The sequence below is a fragment of the Panulirus ornatus genome, chromosome 17 (assembly GCF_036320965.1).
Source record: "Panulirus ornatus isolate Po-2019 chromosome 17, ASM3632096v1, whole genome shotgun sequence".
Taxonomy (NCBI): Eukaryota; Metazoa; Arthropoda; class Malacostraca; order Decapoda; family Palinuridae; genus Panulirus; species Panulirus ornatus.
In genome coordinates this window covers 49871104-49892614 of record NC_092240.1, presented here as the reverse complement: position 1 = coordinate 49892614, position 21511 = coordinate 49871104, and the positions used below count along the sequence as shown (strand labels likewise).

General features: G+C 39.9%; 2 protein-coding genes across 2 annotated transcripts in view; one reads left to right on the top strand and one right to left on the bottom strand.

Moving 5' to 3' along the window:
• LOC139754732 (glucose-6-phosphate exchanger SLC37A2-like) overlaps positions 1-4910 on the top strand; it is a 51756-nt gene extending 46846 nt beyond the window's left edge. The window contains 1 exon segment of the mRNA XM_071672439.1: positions 553-4910. Coding sequence (XP_071528540.1) covers positions 553-630 — 78 coding nt within the window. The 3' untranslated portion in view covers positions 631-4910.
• Positions 3129-21511, bottom strand: part of LOC139754733 (lambda-crystallin-like) — a 46165-nt gene continuing 27782 nt past the window's right edge. The window contains exons 8-9 of the mRNA XM_071672440.1: positions 14605-14747; positions 3129-7766 (exon numbers count right to left, since the gene is read on the bottom strand). Coding sequence (XP_071528541.1) covers positions 7680-7766; positions 14605-14747 — 230 coding nt within the window. The 3' untranslated portion in view covers positions 3129-7679. The remainder of the gene's footprint in view (positions 7767-14604; positions 14748-21511) is intronic.

The window sequence follows — 21511 nt, the reverse complement described above, 5'->3', positions numbered from 1 at the left end:
GGAGAGAAAGAATACTTCCCACGTATTCCCTGCATGTCATAGAAGGCGACTAAAAGGGGAGGGATGGAGGGCTGAAAACCCTCCTCTCCCGTTTATAATTTTCCAAAAGATGGGACGGAGAGGTGGGCCTAGTGAGGATGTACTCTCTAAGGCTCACTCCTCTGTTCTTAACGCTACCTCGCTAATGTGGGATAAGGCAAATATGTATGAAAAAAATATATATATATGAATATATAGGTAGGTCATCAAAGTCAAGGTTTGGGTGACCCAAGGCAAGAATTGGGTGATCAAAGGTCATGGGTTAGCTTATAGACTTGTACAAGGTGATATCACTTGATTTTGAAAGGGTCTAGTTTGTACATGCTTAGACTGATTTTGAGATTATGAAAGCTGTGTTTAATAATGCTAGCGTCTGTTGTGTATAATAGAACTTTCCAAACTTTTAACTTTTGTCATATAAGCACTCAGTCTTGTCACTCTTTATAGACATTCTGGCAGTTTTCAGACACCTAAGGATATGTAACTCAAATATTGTATGATTTGCCACTACAGCTCCTGACACGACTGGTCATCCATGAGGTCAGCCATTGGCGACATCAACGCAGACGAAACAATCTTTCTCTTCAGTGAAGATGTTAGCCATACTCTTCAGTGTTTATATGATTCAGAATATGATAATATTTTGTACATTACCATATAGTTTTTATAGTATTATATAATTTTAACATTAATGATATTGCTGAGTGTATCAAAATGTAAGATTAGGCAAATTAGAACTCAGAATTTTATTTTGTAGAAATCTTTAAGAAAATATTTCATTACCATCTCATTCTCAGGCCTAAGAATCTGTAGATATTAAGGTATGAGGGGGAGAAGAAAAGTAATGTCTATATCTTATATCTCTTTGCTGCTGTTCATCCTACACAAGGTTTTCACTAGACCACTCGCCATGACTCTTTCACATTGTCTATCTCCACATCCAAAACACTGCTCATGTGCCACTTGGTTATCAAACATATTCTAGAGTCCTTCACAATACTCACTCTATCTCTTCTTCATCTCGACACCTCTTGTTATCCCCTTCATCTGCCCTCTTCATGAATGCTTCAATTTGTTGTGTTGTTCTCCTCACATCATAACCTTCTTCCTGAACATTTTCTTGTTCACCCTGCAATTTGCTGAAACTCACCAGTCCCAACTCTCATCAGCCCCTGCATCTTCCTCTGACTTCCTCATCTCTTCACTCAATAACCTTTCTCGCATGCCTGCCTTCCACATACAACACACTTCTCTTGCACATATAATCAATACCTCCCATTTCTCATCCATTCCTCATTTTACATACTTTCACCGTTGTGACTCCTATTTAGCTTCTCCTATTATCTCTTCACACAAGCCTCTTTTCCAAGCTTACTCACTTACACTAACCCCTTCCCTTGAATATCATATCTTTTCCGAAGCCTTTGCAAACTTTCACTTTTATCTTCACAAAACATTGATCAGACATCCTGCCCTTCTCAACACATTCACATCCCAGAATTTCTTTTTTGCAATTTTGTCAATTAGTACATAATGCCCTCATACCATTTATTCTACTCATCCAAGAATATTTATATGTGGCCATTTTAAATCAAGTAAGTCTTAATCACCAGTCCTTCTTTAGGACACACAATTTAGCCCACAGTGGGTACCCCATAGCCCCTAATTGTATTCTCAACTGATGCATTACCCACTCACATCTACATCACCCATCACTGCTACTCACTCCATATCAATGTTGCTGACACACTTGCTCATGTTCTCCCTAAACACTCACTGCTCTTCATGGCTTCTTGTTGCCAGGTGCATCGTGCTAACAATCACCCACTTCATGTCTAGAATAAGTCACCTCCAGTCTCTTGAGATAGCAAGACTGAAGGATAAGAAACTGTTGTGACCTTCAAAATTATTTACTGTGAAACTCATATATGGAACAAGGTAATAAATCATTTTTTTCTGTGCAAATTTATTGAAATTTCTGTTTTTCTGGCTAGGATTTATATATTAACATACTAAAAGGTGTCAGTGGCCATAAAGGTAAGAAGAAAGAATATTTTAAATCTTAATAGACATCATACTGTGGCCAGCTTTAAAGATTTTTAATATTCATGGAACAAATCTTATATTTGTAAAGTAGAAATGTGTATTTTATTTGAACACTAACATGGCATTGCACTGCTTAAATTCCAGTCTCATCAAGTCAGAGCTTATCCTCTTCCTGTTTGTTCATTTAAAACCAGTTATAAATTACTGTAACGAACATTAAGACGATCTTAGTGTGTAGGGATGTTTTTAGTTTTCCATTTCAGGTTTTATGTTCCCAGGAGCTGTTTTTATGTTCAGTATTATGTTACAACTCCAGGACCCCTTTTGAAAAGGGGTCCTGGAGCTCATAACCTCTGGAACCCTATCTAGGGACCCTTAGTGCTACAGTCAGTGACGGGATAGACTTCTTTAAAGGGAGATCTTTGATGAGATTGTGCTCTCTTTAGTCAAGTTGCTAATGTCATCTTCACCATAGATGACATTTCACATACGTAACCTCAAGCAAGTGGAACCCGGTAACTCCTTTGTTTGGTATTAGAATAATGGCTACTTATAACTAGCTTTTAATGTCCTTATTGGTGTTACCAGACTGCGCCTGCTTGTGGTTACACAGTAAGCAAGAAGTCATTCGGTGAGGCTGTATTATCATCAGTGATGGATAAGTAGTTTCATTGAGGAACATTAACCTCGACAAGAATCTAGCATTTCCTTGCTTCATGAGGTGCTTAAGAAGGATCCTGAGGTTGTCTCAGAATAATAATATTAATGGTAATGAAGTTGTGTACAATGGCATGAATTGCAGGGTTAATTTGGTTTCTGATCTTTTAGATATTTTTTGTAATATAGCTGTGATTGCAAAAATGCTAGAACAGATGTCAAATTATACAAGAATTGTCCATAACTTAATACGTTTCTGTCCATATTTGAACATCATCAAGAATATCAAAATCTGCCCCATTTTTATAGAAAACTGAAGATAACTGTATGTACTTGTAGTAAATGACTCCATGCCCACAAATGTAATTTGCATTGAGAAGAAATAGTTGATTGTTCATCAGTTTATTAATATAAATAGAAGAAATGCACAAATCTTTCTTATGAAGTGATTAATAAGCTTCATGGAGAAAGAACCCGATAATAGATGCAGTGACTTATTTAATGTTTATAGAATAAAGGAAGTTATTTTGTTTCAATATGCATCCAATTTTCTAAAAATTCCTCTTCTAAATTTAGAATAGGAATTTTCTAAAATTCCTCTTCTAAATTAAGAATAGGAAAAAGTAAAGTTTACATAGCTTGTTTTCAGTTTAGTCAATTTGATATGGTTCATTGCCAAGGTAGTTCCTTAAATTATTCGTAGTGATCATGTGAGGGATTGAAATGCAAGACCTTATGAAGAGTAATTGTAAATGAATTGAGCAGTCATATTTCTTGGCACAATGTTGGATGTGGATATTTATCATCAGCTCTGATGAAACATTATAACTTCCAGTATTTCATAATCATATTTCATTCATAAATCAGCATAGCTGTATTTAAGGCCTGAATAGAAAGCCAAGGGGAAAGCTTTACTGTTTGTGATCATACATTTGTTGAAGTGCGAAGTGCTTCTTTTCAACCCCCTTTGCAAAATGAGTTTTTGTCTTTGGATTTCATGTTAGAATTGATAAATAGTAAGGAATCTAATAACTCAGGTCCCATATTATTCCTCTTTTTTGTCTTTGCCTCTGCCATTAGAGAGAACCTCTCAGTTTCTGCATTGGAATGTGGCAAAGTTAGGATGACGTGTCCCTATGGTTGGCAACTCTGATGCTGGGTCTGAGCAACAGCCTTGCCAGCCACAAAAAGTTTACACCATATAGTTTCCTGCATTGTTATTTTTCCATTTTTTATGCACCCAGCAATCAGTATGATACACAGTGCTATTTTCCTTTCAACTTTAATGTGCATGGTGATAACGCACCCACAGCCGACTACTTTACAACTTGACTGCATGGCTTAAGCAGGTGAAATTGTTCAGCATTGTTTTTCATTTTAATTCAGTTATGATATTCACAAGTATTTATCTTAAATTGTAGATGTTTTCAGGGTCATTTTGGTGGAAAAACACTATTTCTGTCCCTGAAAATATATTGAATATAAAATTTTGTTGCTACCACAATAAACATGATCACGACACCAAATTTAAGGCAAGTGGAAGACATCCTGAAAGAATTAAAACCTTAAATTTCCCCAAAACAAACCTTGACAAAACACTGGCCCAATGCAATTCAGGTGAAGATACCTATGGCCCAATGCAATTCAGGTGCAAAGACACCTATGGCACAATGCAATTCAAGCCCTTACAGATACCTTTGGCCCAGTGCAATTTAGGCACTTACCATTTCAACCATTATTTACTACAAAACAAATCCCCAAATGCCTGGACTTTTTATTTTTGTCAGACCACCTCTCTTTAAGCAAAACACACCCATAAAATAGTCCTTTTTTTTAAGAATGCTTTATGAAAATTTTTTTGTATACCAATGAACCAGAGCCAGATTTTTTTAAGTAACTTTTCTGTGCATGGTGGGCCCAACAGCACAATACTCCCTCGTGAATCTCTTGGCAACTGGCTTAATGTTTTCAAGTGTATTTCAGAATTAAAAACTGGCCTGCCAAGTGCAGTTATTGTTTACAGCACTTACTGTAATGGAGTGCCTTAGATCATTATGGTAATTTTTTGTCAATTGAAGAATTCCAAGAAACATTTTTACCCAGCACATTCTCATATCCTGCACTGCTTTGGTCTTGTAGATGATGGATAATAAAACTCTACCTACCTACATGTATTTAAACAATTAACTTCTAAAGTATGTTGTCACTGAACTACTAGACTTGCATTTATTTTAATTTTTTCATTTGTGGTCAATATATCACAAAATACAAAGAACTATCCAACCAATTATAGATTATACAATATATCACAAAATATGAAATAAAAAACAAGCAGGAGGAGGCAATGCTGTTTCTTGCGGGGTGAGGTGTCGCCAGAAATAGACGAGAGCAAGCAAGGAATAGAGTGAATTGGAACGATGTGGTGTACCGGGGTCAACGTGCTGTCAATGGATTGAACCAGGGCATGTGAAGCATCTGGGGTAAACCATGGAAAGTTCTGTGGGGCCTGGATGTGGAAAGGGAGCTGTGGTTTCGGTGCATTATTACATGATAGCTAGAGACTGAGTGTGAACGAATGGGGCCATTGTTGTCTTTTCCTAGCGCTACCTCACACACATGAGAGGGGAGGGTGTTGTTATTCCATGTGTAGCGGGGTGGCGATGGAAATGAATAAAGGCAGACAGTATGAATTATGTACATGGGTATATATGTATATGTCTGTGTGTGTATATATATGTATACATTGAGATGTATAGGTATGTATATGTGCTGTGTGTGGACGTGTATGTATATACATGTGTATGTGGGTGGGTTGGGCCATTCTTTCGTCTGTTTCCTTGCGCTACCTCGCTAACGTGGGAGACAGCGACAAAGCAAAATAATAATAAATATATATATATATATAAATATCCCTGAGGATAGGGGAGAAAGAATACTTCCCACATATTCACTGCATGTTGTAGAAGGCAACTAAAAGGGGAGGGAGCGGGGGGCTGGAAATCCTCCCCTCTCTTTTTTGATTTTCCAAAAGAAGGAACAGAGAAGGGGGCCTAGTGAAGATATTCCCTCAAAGGCTCAGTCCTCTGTCCTTAAAGCTACCTCGCTAATGTGAGAAATGGTGAATAGTATGGAAAAAATCATATGTATATGGGGCATTTGTCTGTTTCCTGGCGCTACCTCACTGAGGTGGGAAACAGCGATCAAATACAATAATAATAATAAAATAAAAAACTATCCAATCATAGAATAAGTATTATACATTACATAACTTAAAATAACTAACTATTCAACCAAACAGAAAAATTCAACCAATTATTATTATGTCACACACACGAGTATTCGGACTATGTAATGGCTTACATAGTCAAAGGGTGCCCCAAACCTAAACAAGTCCATAAATTTACAGGTTTCATTTCTAATTTGGTAGTTTACCTCATTATGTTCTCTAACATTTCACTTTTTATTTATGACAAGTACACTCAAGCATTATTTTAGTCAGCAGAAAAGAGACTGTCTTAAAATAAGTAATTGAGTGCAAGTCACTCATGATGTAATGGGGTTTAGAAGGTACTCTACTACTATCTATATCCCCAACGTCAGTTCCTTTTGGGAACTCCCTCAAAGGGGTGGCCACGACAGGAGTCTCCATAACTAGTGAGCTCCAGTGCAACTTCTTAACCTATACTGCCTCACCCTTAACAGGCCACTGGCAGTGGGGAAACTCTAGTGCACTGTTTTCAGAGGTTCTTAACTAATGATCCTCCCAACTATTACTACCTAATGTATCTATCTAATATTCCTGCCTGACGTTACAACTTCTACCTAAAGCTCCTATCTAACATTTCTACCTACTACTAACTATTGCTCTTACCACTTTACCAAAAGGCAGGGCTAGTGAAAAGCATTCACCACAGGCAAATCTAGAGCTGCAGAGAATGCATTATGTACGTTAAGTATTGAACAGAATACCAGCATTCCACAAATGGGTGAGGCAGAAAGAAATGACCGCTACCTGTTAGGCCCAATGAGGTGCCAGCTCACTATGTAGCCATCACTAACCCTCCCAATACCCAGGCGAACAGTACTAGTAATATACCTCCCCAGTCGGTGGCTGCCTATGAAGTCTTACCAACAGGTACTACAGGATGCAATTTTAATGCCAAATTATTTTGTTAGGAGGAATGAACTTAAATACCCAAAGTAGAATATAAATTATCCCTTAGGGGCTGGAAATCCTCCCCTCCTGTTTTCCAAAAGAAACAACAAAGATGCTCGCCATGTGAGGGTTTTTCTCTCCGAGGTTCAGTCATCTGTTCTTGATGCTACCTCGCTAATGCAGGAAATAGCAAATATGTATGAAATAAAATAAGTGTACTGCATACATAATGATACTACAAAATTAGAAAAATACCCATGTAGAGGTATTTTGGAAGACCTGATAAAATTTCATTCAAATGAACAAAGCAGCTTGTTATACCATTTGTACTGCAGTATCTTTTTTGTATAAATCTTGGGAGTTATTCAACTTCAAAGAATTGAAGTCACTAGAGCATATTCATGATTTATCAGGTGAATTTTTGAATATGGCAAAACATGGTAGCTAATTACATATTTGAAAATATTCCACATTTTGAAAATATTCACAGAATAAACTGAAGTCCACATTTAAGAACTACACATATTATCTGACATTAAATGAACAAGTTTTCAATCCTTGACACCACCACATCATCAATAATGTACACTACATTTAGCTCTTAATTACAATGTCAAGGTTTCATAAGTGCATTGTATTAACATATTAAATTTTAAATGTACTTATTGTGCATACAGACTGCACTTTTTTTCCCCAAACTGACAAAATTATGTTAACATGTTTTCATTTTTTTTATTTCTTGTTCTGTAATGCTCAAAGATTTTCCTAAAAACATATAATCTTATTTCTCAGATGCTTCTTGTTCTTTCAATTCTTTTTTCAATTTTGCTAGAGCAGCCAGTCTCATGTCCCTCCACTGCCTTCGTTCCTGTAATTACACAAAGAAAAGTTAGTGGGACGACCACCTCATTTCTAGGATGACAGCCTCATTTTTATCAGTATAGTGCTGCTTACAAAAAGGTACCCTCACCTTCTTGAACTTGATCCTTTAATGCTGACTGGAAAACTAGATATGTGACATATGTACTTACCTATGAATCAATGAATACATTAGTTTTATTAGCATACATTGCAGTAATGTCAGTATTACCGGACTTCACCTACAAGTGGGAACACCACATGTGAAAAGTCACCTTTAGAGGGCTGTATCTTCATCATCGGATGGAAAGCAGCAGTCTTGTCTAGAAACTTTTTCCACCTGCTAAAAGTGTGGCCTTGAAGCTGTGGGAACCCAACACAAGGGGCCCTGGGGTTTTATAATTAACATCATCAGGTACCATGAACTCACCTTAGTCAACCTGACCCTGCCATGCTTCTTTGGAGAACTCTCTCAAATAATATAACACTTCCTCCAAGAAGGTTGCTGTTGCAAACAATATAATATCAGGAGTTGCTTCTGAAGGTGGAATAGCAAAGTATATATTTTTTACATGCTGATGACACTGAAGTACCATTTACGTAGTCCAATACACTCTGTTGGATGCCTGGTGTATCCCAATGGGTAGAAGTGGCATGCATTAACTACAGAAATGATTATGTTATTCATTTAATTATACTTAGTCGCTGTCTCCCACGTTAGCAAGGTAGCACAAGGAAAGAGACGAAAGAATGGCCCAACCCACCCACATACACATGTATATACATAAACACACACACGCACATGTACATAACTATACATTTCAACGTATACATACATATACATATATACACATGTACATATTCATACTTGCTGCCTTCATCCACTCCCATCGCCACCCCACCACACATGAAACAGTACGCCCCTCCCCCTGCGCATGCGTGCGCAAGGTAGAGCTAAGAAAGTTCAACAAAGGCCACAATTGTTTACCCTCAGTCTCTAGCTGTCATATGTAATGCACCAAAACCACAGCTCCCTTTCCACATCCAGGTCCCACAAAACTTTCCATGGTTTACCCCAGACACTTCACACGCCCTGGTTCAAACCAATGACAGCATGTCAACATTGGCATACCACATTGTTCCAATTCACTCTATTCCTTGCACATCTATCACCCTCCTGTATGTTCAGGCCCCAATTGCTCAAAATCTTTTTCACCTCCATTTACGCTGTCCCCGATAAGCGAAATAGTGTAAAGGAAAACAATGAGGAAATTCAGCCCACTCCACACTACACATGTATTAATAAATGCTCACACATGCTCATATATATACATGTCAACATATCCATACCACAGACATATATATATATATATATATATATATATATATATATATATATATATATATATATATATATATATATATATATATATACACATGTACATATCCATACTTGTATCCTGCCTTGTATCTATCACATTTCTACTGTATACATACCATTTCCTACATTAGCAAGGTAGCTTTAAGAACAGAGGACTGAGCCTTTGAGGGAATTACCCTCACCTGGCCCCCTTCTCTGTTCCTTCTTTTGGAAAATTATAAAAACTAGAGGGGAGGATTTCCAGCCCCCCCTGCTCCCTCCTGTATGCCCTTCATAATAATTTATAAAGCAATGAATTTGAAATTATTTACTGCAGCAAGAACAGAGTTTGTTTGTGGCAATTATCAATCAAATGAAATAAATCATGCTGGTTTTCATTAAATTACCAAGAAAAAGTACACTATACTAAATAAACTTCATTGGGAGAACATTATGGAGCATTGCAGATTTCTGAGAAAGAACTTGAAAATGGGGAAGCAAGACTGAGTTATATAGCATGGTGGTTTGGTAGATGAGTATGTATTTGACTGTAAAGCTTGTGGTTCACTATATAGATTTACAATACAATATAGTGCGGACATTAAATAACTCCCATTTTTTCATTATAAGACAAGCTGGATACTATTTCAGTTTCCCACTAGAGTAAAAAATATTGTTTACCACTCATATATTTGTGCACTTCTGCCCACCTGAACCAGTCGCAACAATGCCTGATTATCAAGCAGTTCAAGATGCTGAATGAACTTGAGCATGAGTCTAACGCCTCAGTAGTTGCTCACAGTTATGGCATTAATGTGAGTAACATCCCCGCCTTAAAGAAGAAATTTGCATCCATCAAGAAAGTCTTATCTCAGCCATCTGTTTTGAACAAAATATTACATCTCAGGATGCCGACAAATGTGAAAATGGAGGATGCTCTTCCATTTAATCCTTAAACATTATGAAAAAAAAAATCCCACAATCTAAAAATCTGAGAATTTCAAGGGATGGAAAGTATTTTCTTCTTAAAATATTGAAGATGTTACCAACAGTTTCTTGACTGATTCATACACAAAAGATGAGTTACAGAAAGAGCAATATTAACAAAAATACTGTATTAAAAATATGACTGGTATAGCAGTGTACAATTTAGAACATTTCCAGTTCAGAGAGGTGAGTGATCAGTCATGTCACAGTTAAAAACTTGCATCTTAGCCAGTGAATTTTATGGTGAATATTTTGAAGGATTGTTAAATGTGTTTGATGAAAGAATGGCAGATGTAGGGTGTTTTGGTCGGGGTGGTACAAGAAATGAGTCGAGGAGAGTGGTTTGGTGAGGAGAGACGAGGTGGTTACAGCCTGGTGTGAGACGAAATGTGGCAAGGCAGCTGAAGTGGTTGGTATTGCAGTTGAATTTATCAAGAAAGGGAGTGACTGGTTGGTAGGATTTTCAGAGTATATAGGGATCACAGCGAGGTGCCTGAGGATTAGCAGAACACATGTATACTGCCACTGCATAAAGGCAAGGGGGATAAAGATGAGTGTTCAAACTATAGAGGTATAAGTTTGTTGAGCATACCTGGTAAACTGTATAGGAGGGTATTGACTGACAGGGTGAAGGCTTGTACAGAGATTTAGACTGGGGAGGAACTGTGTGGTTTCAGAAGTGGTAAGGAATGTGTAGGAAATATTTAGTAAAACAGATGGATTTGCATGTGGCATTTATGGATCTGGAGAAGGCATATGACAGGCTTGAGAGAGATGCTTTGTGGAGGGTCTTAAGAATATACAGTGTGGGAGGAAATCAGCTAAAAGCAGTGAGAAGTGTTTATCAAAGATGTAAGGAGTGTGTTCGAGCAGGAAGAGATGAGAGTCAGGGGTTCCAAGTGAAGGTTGATTGGTGGCAGGGATGTGTGATGTCATTTTGGTGGTTCAATTTGTTTATGGGTGGGGTGGTGAATGAGGTAAATGCAAGAGTCTTAGAGAGTGGAGTGAATATGCAGTCTGTCAGTGATGAAAGGGCCTGGAAAGTGAGTCAGTTGTTGCTTGCTGATAATAAGGTGCTGATGGCAGATTCAAGTGAGAAGCAGAAGTTGGTGACTGAGTTTGGTAAAGTGTGTGAAAGGAGAAACTTGAGAGTAAATGTGAATAAAAGCAAGGTTATTAGGTTCAGCAGGGTTTTGGAAGAAGAAGTGAATCAAAGGGTGGGGGAGGAGGTAAAGGATTTGGGAGCACTGAAGAATGTGAGAAAAGAGAGGATGTTATCTGGGAAGGCAAAAATGGGTATGATCGAAGGTATAGTAGTCCCAACCATATTATATGGATGAGCGACATGGGCCATAGATAATGTTGTGAACAGGAGGGTGAATGTATTGAAAATAAAATGTTTGAGGACAATATGTGGTGTGAGGGTAAGAGAGATGTATGGTAATACAAAGTGTGTGGATTAGAGAGCAGAAGAAGGTGTGCTGAAAAGGTATGGACATATGGATAGAATGAGTGAGGAAAGTTTGACAAAGATGGTATATGTGTCAGAATTGGAGGGAACAAGGAGAACAGTGAAATCAAACTGGAGATGGAAGGATGAAGTGACAAAAAAGATTCTGAGCGATTGGGCCTGAACATACAAGAGAGTGAAAGGCATGTATGGAAAAGAGTGAATTGGAACGATGCGGTTTACTGGGGTTGAAGTACTGTCAATGGACTGAACCAGGGCATATGAAGCATCCAGGGTAAACCATGGAAAAATCTATGGGGCCTTTCTTTGTCTGTTGCTGGTGCTACCTTGCTAATCGAGAAATGATGATTAAATATAAAAAATAATTCATTTTTGGCACATGATCCTTAACCCTTCATTTATAAGGAAATCAATTTCACGATATAGCACACTTTGCTACTGCACAAGCCTTTTTGGTACCTGTCTCATACTAAATTATGACCCTATCTATTGTCCTATATTCAATTCCAGCTCATCCTTACAGCAGATGATAAGCCCCTGATTCATCATTCTATAAATGTGTATGGTTCATATGAATGTGAATCAAAACTAATGTCATGCCAGCCACACTTCCCTTAGGTGCAAGGGCTAAATAATTGGTGTACCAATTATAATAGCCTGATGCCAGACTATGGTCCATAAACTTCTGGGCAAAGAAGAGAAAGATTACAGAGAACAAGTGACTGAGCAGTACTGGTGTAAGACTTACAAGAACCAAGGAGTATATATGATTCTGACTTATAATTTCATAATGTTTCATAACAAGGTGTTAGCTATGTTTTCCAAATATACTCTGAATACTTCATTATGAAAATTTTTTCAGTTTTAAAGTTTCAGAATAATACGAGCTGGAAACACGATTGTGTGAACCATCACAAATGACAGACTGGAGAGCTACTCAAACGGAAACCATAAAATCAATGCCATATTATTGCTAAAAGAAATGAATTACTGTGCTTTTGCCATAACATCAACTTTTCCCCAGCTGAAATGGCTTCTTTCTGGAGGACGATCTTTCTGAGTATTTCCTTGAAATGAGAAACAGTTCACAAGTAATACATGGAGATTACACATACATAGAGGCCATACACAGACTATATGCCCTCATAACACTTACCAGCACATTTTAGACAAAAAAAGAATCCCTTAACATCCTCTACAAACAGTTCATCAGCTCCAGCCTAAACTACAACTCATGTGCTTGAGCATCCCATGTAAAGCAACCATAACAAACCTAAAATTGTAATCCACACAAAACAAGGTCCTCAGAAAATTCAGTGCCTACCTAGAAACCAAAAACACAAAAACTGCTTAATAAAACAAAAATACTTCCAATACAATCATGCTTTGATATGCTCGACACCCAGTTCTTTGTAACTCCTCCTAACCAAACCATACCATAACCAGTAAAGTCCCAGTGATTCAAGAATTAGCGATTCCAAAAGGTAAACTTCAACCACACATATTTCCTGTTTTTGCTTCTGTCATCACTAGCATCCCTCAAAATTATTCTTTTCAAGCATATTTGCATGAGTGGGATCAAATACTGAACAATTAATCATGTGTATATTATGAATAAACATTTGCTAATATTTGCTCTTGGAACATAGAAGTATGTTGCCTCATTAAAGCCTTACAGACTGATCTTATGTGAGAAGATTATTCTAAAGATTTTCTATGATCTAACGTATAAACATGAACGAATATTTATGTAATTTCAGTTAATGAGTAACCAAAGCTGAAAGACAGGAATCCTTAAAGAACAGTAGCACTGAAAGGAGGGAAACCCTTGTCCCTCCGTTCACATTTGTTAATGCACAAGAGACAGAACACTGAGCAAGAGTTGCCCTCTGCCAGTGGCCTTTTAGAAATGAGGAGCAAAAAGCTAAATGGCATCCCCCTAGAGGGAGTTCTTGGAGAGAATGGGCATCAGAGATGTTGATCGACACAAGAAGCCTACAATATCTAGCAGTCCTACTACATCGTAGTACAATAGATGCAAGCTACTGTAACATGTTCTACTATTACCATAATATCATTATGAGAATACATTCAGGAATGAAAACTGCACTACATATATGAAGACAGTAAGCAGGAGCACTAAGCCAAGAAACGACTAATTGAATATCAATACGACCTTTACAACACACCAGTTGGTAAAAGTTAGTACCGTACCAGACTCTACCAACTATGTACAGAATTTACTGAGTGAATGAAAACAAATTCTGCAAGTCAAAATACAAAACAATCATGTCCTATCAATTCATATCAAGTCTTGAAGTAATCGTGCTAAATTCAACAATTATTAACATCAATTACATTAACCTTTCTGCCGATATTGGATGGTTCAAGTCTCACCCCAGGGGGTTTTGTGAGTAGAATATAGCTCACTCTACTTGAGGATACAAACAGTTTTGGAAGGTAACTCTTTGCTTACTTAAGCTGTGTAGGGGTTTGAGTGAGCATACAGCAATCTTCATTGCTGGTATAGTCATATTCTGGATGACAATATGCGTCATCAGCTGCCAAACTGGTTAGAAATTTGGGCAGAAATCTATATGCTCACCATCACTGGACTGCACCATTCTAAGACAAAATATCAACAGATCAGGGTGACAAATTTCTTTATTTCTCTGTCTTAAGTTTTCTGGTGGTGAGCCAATCAAGTTTTACTAAACACTATGAAATTATAACTCGGCCACATACTGCATAATTATGGTTACGATAGTCCCATGACTGTTCACTCTAATCTAAAGGCATTACCTTTTCAGTCAACCACTAAAAGAGTTTGGAGAATTGGGAAAATTTTCCGTCAATATGAGATACATTATATACAATATATATATATATATATATATATATATATATATATATATATATATATATATATATATATATCTTAAATCTATTATAGTTTTACCTTTGGTATATAAGCTTCATTACAAATTACTGTAGTAAACATAATATATAATTTTGAAATAAATTCCTTACCATAAGTTTTTCCTTTGGTATCAATTCATTCACTTGCTCAATAAGAGTACCAGATTCTTCTGGAATCCAAGAGGGAGGTTTAGCAAAGGTTTTCGTAACTGACGCCACTGTTGGCCCGTACCGTTTAATAAAGTCCTCTATACCTATGAGAAACAAAGTTTTCATGAGTAAAAGAACTTCAGAATGATTAGTTCAAAAGATCAAATTATATAGATAGTTCTCCAGCCTGCAGAAAAAACATTGATGTTACATAATCCTCTTATCTGTTTCTTCAAGATTGGTCATATGATGCCACATGACCCTCTTTTCTATCTCTTCAAATCAAGTCTAATTGCCCTAAGTAATCTTTTCTACCATTTATACAACTGGTGCATGATCATCTACACCATCATAAACTCCACCCTTTTGATACTATTCCTGAATACCACTTTCAATACTATTCCTACACAAAGGTCAGGTGCTCATTTCAAACTCTTCCAAAAATGTCTGCAATCTTAATTTTCCTGCCCGCACTTGATTATACAGCCAAGGTAACATTACACACCTTTGATGTGAACCCACTTCCACCACCTAGAACCACTTTCAATCCACCCTTTATTTGCATACTCTTCTTGTATAAATTCCTCACAACATTTAAAAACTTTTCTTCCACACCATATATTCACAACACCTACAAGGCAACTACATCAACTCAACCAAAAGGATCTCTAGGTCCAGTAATGCCAAAACAAATCCCTCTTTTTCTCCAAGTATTTCTCACACAAATTCTTCACAACAAACACCTGGTCCACACTTCCTCAATCACTCATGAAGAGACACTCTTCCTTAACCAGATGCTATGTGTATACCAACACCCTCTCAATCGCCACTCTCCTTACATCTTTCCAGGTGTACTCGACACACTTAACCCTCTGTAATTTCAGCATTCATGATTATGCCCCTTGCCTTAATATGCATTCTGCCAGCCTTAAGCACCTCACATTAGGCAATATTAATATCTAAAGTCCTGAATAACTAAAAAACAGAACTGTCTATTACCCATTTCTTGAGCAACTTGACTGCAGACACATCCACAGCTGCATTACCACATTTCACTATATACACGACATTAACTACCACCTTTTTTTCTCACCAAACCATTTACCAGGACTCTTCACTTCAATAAACCATCTCTTACCAAACAAAACACACCTGCCAACTTATCATCTGACTGTAATGAGCTGGGCTTAAGCTGCCCTCCTCTTTCTAAGGGCTCACCCTTAGCACTCAATACAGCAAAACCACTAAGGTTCTCTTATTACAGCATGAATCTCCTGCTAGGGAGTACAAACACTGGGTAGGGCTTACAAACTTTAATTCATAATCATTGTCAATACTATAGTAAGAAAATTAACTCCAAACAACAAAAACACTTTACCCTAACTGCTCATAAGACATTTACATACAGTAAGAAAAATAACTCCAAACAGAAACACTTAACCCAAACTGCTCACATAAGACATTTACATATAGTGCACATTTCAGTACTACCAACATGTACTTATCAAAGAACCACCAGGATGTTCTCCCAACACAGCACCTCTCAGGCATCAAACAAGACTACTTGAGTCTCGTTACTTGGTCCGCTCAAGGCACCTCTCATGCACAAGGCATGCTACCATCTTCCCATCCGTACTGTAACACCATGCACCTAGCTGCACCAGCAGTGGTAGTCTTGCTGTCCCGCAACTGTTTTTCTGCAACCACCTGGCACTGTGGACCTTCACCATACACCAAACTCCAGCCCTGCCATACCCTCGGGCATCCACAGTGGTTGATAGTTGCTATGGAATAGAGCACAGGCCAGTCAAACTGGCAGGATGATGCGGTCAGCTCACCAAACACCTTGCCATGCCAACACAGATGTCCAAAGTCTCCTCCCCATGTGGCTCCTCTCAGAATTTCCTGCAAACCCGGAAGAGTCCCCGTCCTCGTGACCATACGATGAGGAGTATCATTCCTTACAGCTGCCTGCATCAAAATGACCATTCCATCCTTCTCAAGGCACCGACTTGTGCCCATGTGGCTAGCCACTGAGGCTTCAGCCAGCGCGCTAAATTCAAATCCTCACACTCACCCCCCCTCAAATTTTGCGTGTGCCCCCTCGAGCACATCCCTCACAGACCTCACACCTAGAGCCCTCCTTGCCCACCTGCTTGGCAGTCCTGAGAATGCTCAAGTCAAGTAGTCTCCTTTGTTTCCCTCTCATCTGCTCCCCTCGTGTCTTTTTCACTCAGCTCTTCCCCTTCCTCCAGTGTTCCCTGTCGTGACTCCTCACGCCCTCTGACAGTTCTCCTTCCGGTTCCTCTACCATCTTTCCATCCGTACTGTAACACCATGCACCTAGCTGCACCAGCAGTGATAGTCTTGCTGTCCCGCTAAGGATGGGAACTGTTTTTTTGCAACCACCTGGCACTGTGGACCTTCACCATACACCAAACTCCAGCCCTTCCATACCATCAGGCATCCACAGTGGTTGATAGTTGCTCTTCCCCTTCCTCCAGTGTTCCCTGTCGTGACTCCTCACGCCCTCTGACAGTCCCCCTTCCGGTTCCTCCTCAACACTTCAGCCATATCCAGCATTTCTACTCTTCCTCCCCTTTTCCTTTCCCTTCATGGCTGACCCTTATTGTTCACATTGATCTTGTAGGCCAGTGCTGTCACCCTGCCACCATAGATGCTAGTACCTTCCCATGGCCCTCTTCCCCTTCCAGTCTCACCTTATACACCTGGCTGATCTCATCTAACACCTCCATGATGCTGAGTGGTCCCAAAGCAATACCTGTAGCTCCACTTGCAAAGACTCTGCTTTACCCCGTTCCTGCCTTTTTCTCTGATTAATCTCATTACATTGCTGCATGGTCCCTGCAGCACCTTTCCAAGCACCCTGCTGTTTCTTCTGGAGCTCCCTCACCCACTGGTGGTGTGTGACAGTAACTTCATCTGTATCCAATGTGAACCTATCTATGGGCAAATGAGGCTCCACTCCAAACATCAGATAGTGGGGTGAAAACCCAGTCACAACATGTAAAGTACTGTTGTAAATAGCCATCAAACTGGAAAAGTACCTTGGCCACTGCTCCTGCTGTTCCCTGCCCAAGGTAGCCAAAATCCCATGCAAAGTACAGTTGAAGCATTCACAAACACCTTTCCCTTGCAGTATGGAGTCATTCGAGATTTCTTAACCTGATAGCACTTGCAGAGCTGTTCCATCAGCTACTCCTCAAAATTCCAACCCTGATTTCTATGGATCCTCCCTGGGCAAATGAACCAGGTAAATATCTCTTCCACAATTATCCTTGCCGCTGTATATGCCTTCTGATTCTTTTCTTGGTAGGGAAAGCTAAGGCAAATTTGCAAAACACATCTGTCACCACTAACACATTCTCCTTCCTATCTCTAGCTGGTTCTAGCACTCTGAAATCTACAGCCAACACTTCCCACCTTCCATCATCCCCAGCCTAGTCTTTGCAATGGGACTCTCCTCTTTTGCCATTGCACACATGTTACATCTAACCACACACTTTTTGATGTCCTCATGCAATCCCAGCCATGCAAACTTCGTCACCAATGCTGTGGTCCTAGCAAACCCCTGATTGCCCCATTCACTGAGGGCCCCTTGCATCACCTTCTTCCTCTGATCCAGTGGCAACACCACTCTCCACGTCCTCCATTATGCTCTCCTCTCCAGTATATGAACCCCTGTCCCTTATGATCAACTGCCATCTCACCCTACACAACTGTCTAAATTCATCTGTCTGCAGCTGCCCTTTTATTTCCTGACAATGTAGCTTCCTAGTCATTTGCATCCAAAGCTTACCCAGTACTGGACATGACTTCTGTGTATCCCTCACCTCATCCAAGCCCATTCTGCCCCATACCTTTGTCCGCACTACCCATTTTTTGCTTACCACCTACAGGATGTTCTACCATATTCCTCCCAACTCCTCTCCCTCTCTTATTTCTAGGTTGTGTGTCCTCTGGGACAACCCATCAGTGTTGGTATTTTCCTTGCCTGGCCAATACTTAACTTCAAAGGTGAACCAGTTCACATCTCCCAGCCACCTGTTCTCCACAGCCCCCAGCTTGGTCATGTACAAATGTGCCAATGGATTGTTATCCATCAGCACTACAAACTGTCCTGCCAAATAATTTTTGAACTGCTCTGTCACTGCCCACTTCAAGGCCGACAATTCCAACTTCCTGGAGCAGTAGTTGCTCATATTCTGTCCTGACCTCCTTAACCCCCTGCTTGCAAAAGCTACTGGATGCAACTTCCCATCATGTTCCTGTGAAGGAACTGCCCCTAATCCTTTGAAACTAGCATATGTCTCCACCACAAACTGTTAAGCACAATCGGCATTCTTCAACACTGGTGCACAATTCAACTTTTCCTTTAAATGTGCAAAAGCTCTGGCCTCTGTCCCACCACAATACTTGGTAATCTCCACTCTTTAGAGCATGCAATGGTGCAGCCACCTTAGCAAAACCCTCATTAAATCTCCTGTAGAAGGAGCAAAATGCTAAAAATGCCTTAACTTCCATCACTGTGCATGAAGTGGGCCATTCCTGGACTGCCTGAATTTTTACTGGGTCCATTCTGATTCCTTTCTGTGATATAAAAAAACCCAGATATTTAAGTTATGGCATCAAAATATGACACCTAGAGGTTAAGCTTTACCCCATGCTTCCTCAAGAGCTCAAACCCCATCTACAGTCTATCCAAGTGCTCTCCCACACTCTTTGAGAACACTAACAAAACATCAAGGTATACTAACAGGGTGACAAAAATGTGATTCACCATGAACCATTGAAAGGTGGCTGGGCTACTGGCCAGTTCCATGGGACAGTGCACATACTGGTGGTGCCCAAAGGGTGTCACAAAAGCAGTCTTAGCACGATCTTTAGCCTGAACCTTAATTTGGTGATACCTAGCAGCCAAATCAAGGAGGAACAGTACTGTGCCCCAGCCAAGGCATCCAACATGTCTTGATCCGGGGTAATGGAAAGGCATCCTTCTCAGTAATCTCATTTAACTTCCTGTAATCTACACACAGCCTTAGGGAGCCATCCTTTTTCTTCACCTGCACAATTAGAGCTGCATATGGACTTGCACTCTCCTCAATCACTCCCTGTTCCAGCAGCCCTTTGATATGAGCCTTCATCTCCATTATACATTTGGAGGGAATATGTCAGTAAGGCAGCTGAATGGGCATATCACTTAAGTGTATCTAGTGCTCCACCCAAGCAGCACATCTCAACTCCTGTTCATCCTCTGTAAACACACTCTTATACCAGTACAACAGTTTATCTAGTTCCTTCTTCCCTGAATCCGGTTAGTCTTTGGCCATGTGGACACCCAACTGTTGCCAGTACCACCAAGCCTCCCCGGCCAACACTGTATGTATTGCAGTGTGACTACCCATTATCCTCCTAGTGACTTGGTCATATGACACCTTGGCTACCTGCCACTGGGACCTAAGTTGTACATCTGTCTTGCACACATTGGCCACAGCCACCCAGCCTTCACCTCTCACTACCCTGGTATAACTAGGAAAGACACAAATGCCCTCTGGCATCCAACAGCCATCTGTCTCTTGTAATGGTTCCAACAAGGCATTTTCACTCTCTGCCTCTTGTAAACTCTGCACAAACACTTGCAACACCCTCCTCGTGCCTGCTGGAATCACCAAATCTTGCCCTCTGGTGCATAGTAGCCCACCCAAATGATTGCTGTATGGCGTTCAACCTGGCTTACACTGCATGAACACATCTACCCCACTTCTCACACAACTCTGACTGCCAGGTGCCCACAGAGCTTCGCCAACCCTGCACCAACTCTGCCAGCACATTCATACCCAACAGTACTGACAATCAAGTTTCTTGAACAACACCCCTGGTACTGGCTGCCCACTTCACAAACAATCCACAAACTCTAATCACCTTCCCCTCCACTTCCAAGTCCATCTGCACATATCCAAAACAAGGAATTCCCATTCTGTTTGCATCTGCAATATAAAGATTCAGCCCCCACGCTACCATTTGCTTGGGTAAAAGATCCTCCATCACCAAGCTAACCTCTGTTCCTGAATCAGCCTTTGCTTCCAAATGAACCCCATTTACACAATCTTGGGTCTTTCTCCAAACAACTTAACCTTATTTTTTCTCTCATCGTCTACTTCCTCAGCACTCATCCTCACATTCCGAACTGCCACTGGGCCTGGTGTAGACCTTGAGGACCAACCCTTCTTCCTCAAGGCAGTCCATTTCCTGACTTCTGCATCCACTCCTTAAACCTGGGACACTGAAACCTTAAATGACTTTGCTGACCACACAACATGAGGCCAAACAGGAGGACTGCTCACAATCTGTTCTGGCCACTTCCACCCTCTCAGTTCAGCTTCCTCTTTGCGAATCTACCTCATCCACTTTTTCTGCTGCCCGATTAACCAATTCTTACCACTGCACCTTTGGATGATCATTACACCACTTCTGTAATATAATCCCAATCCAGCAGTCCCTCAGATTCCTACAGAACCATATGTTCAGCAACCAACTCCTGTTCTCCTCCCTTTTGCACCTCACTTTCTGCATTTTCTTCTCAATCTCCAACAATGAATCAGCAAACTCCAGCACACCTTCCTGTGGCTGTCAAACACAGTCAAGTAACTGTCTCTCCAAGTCTACATAACTTAAGTTCATACTAAAGGCAACCTCCAAACACTCAAATAGTGCAGCTACTGAGTCCATGTGGCTGTTCTGTACTCTAGTAAGTGTGGGCCCTTCAAAAAAAATCCCTCAAATATGTCACAGCCTCCCATCCATGCAACCCCACTTGTCTTATGTTTTCCTCAGCATCTCTCATCCA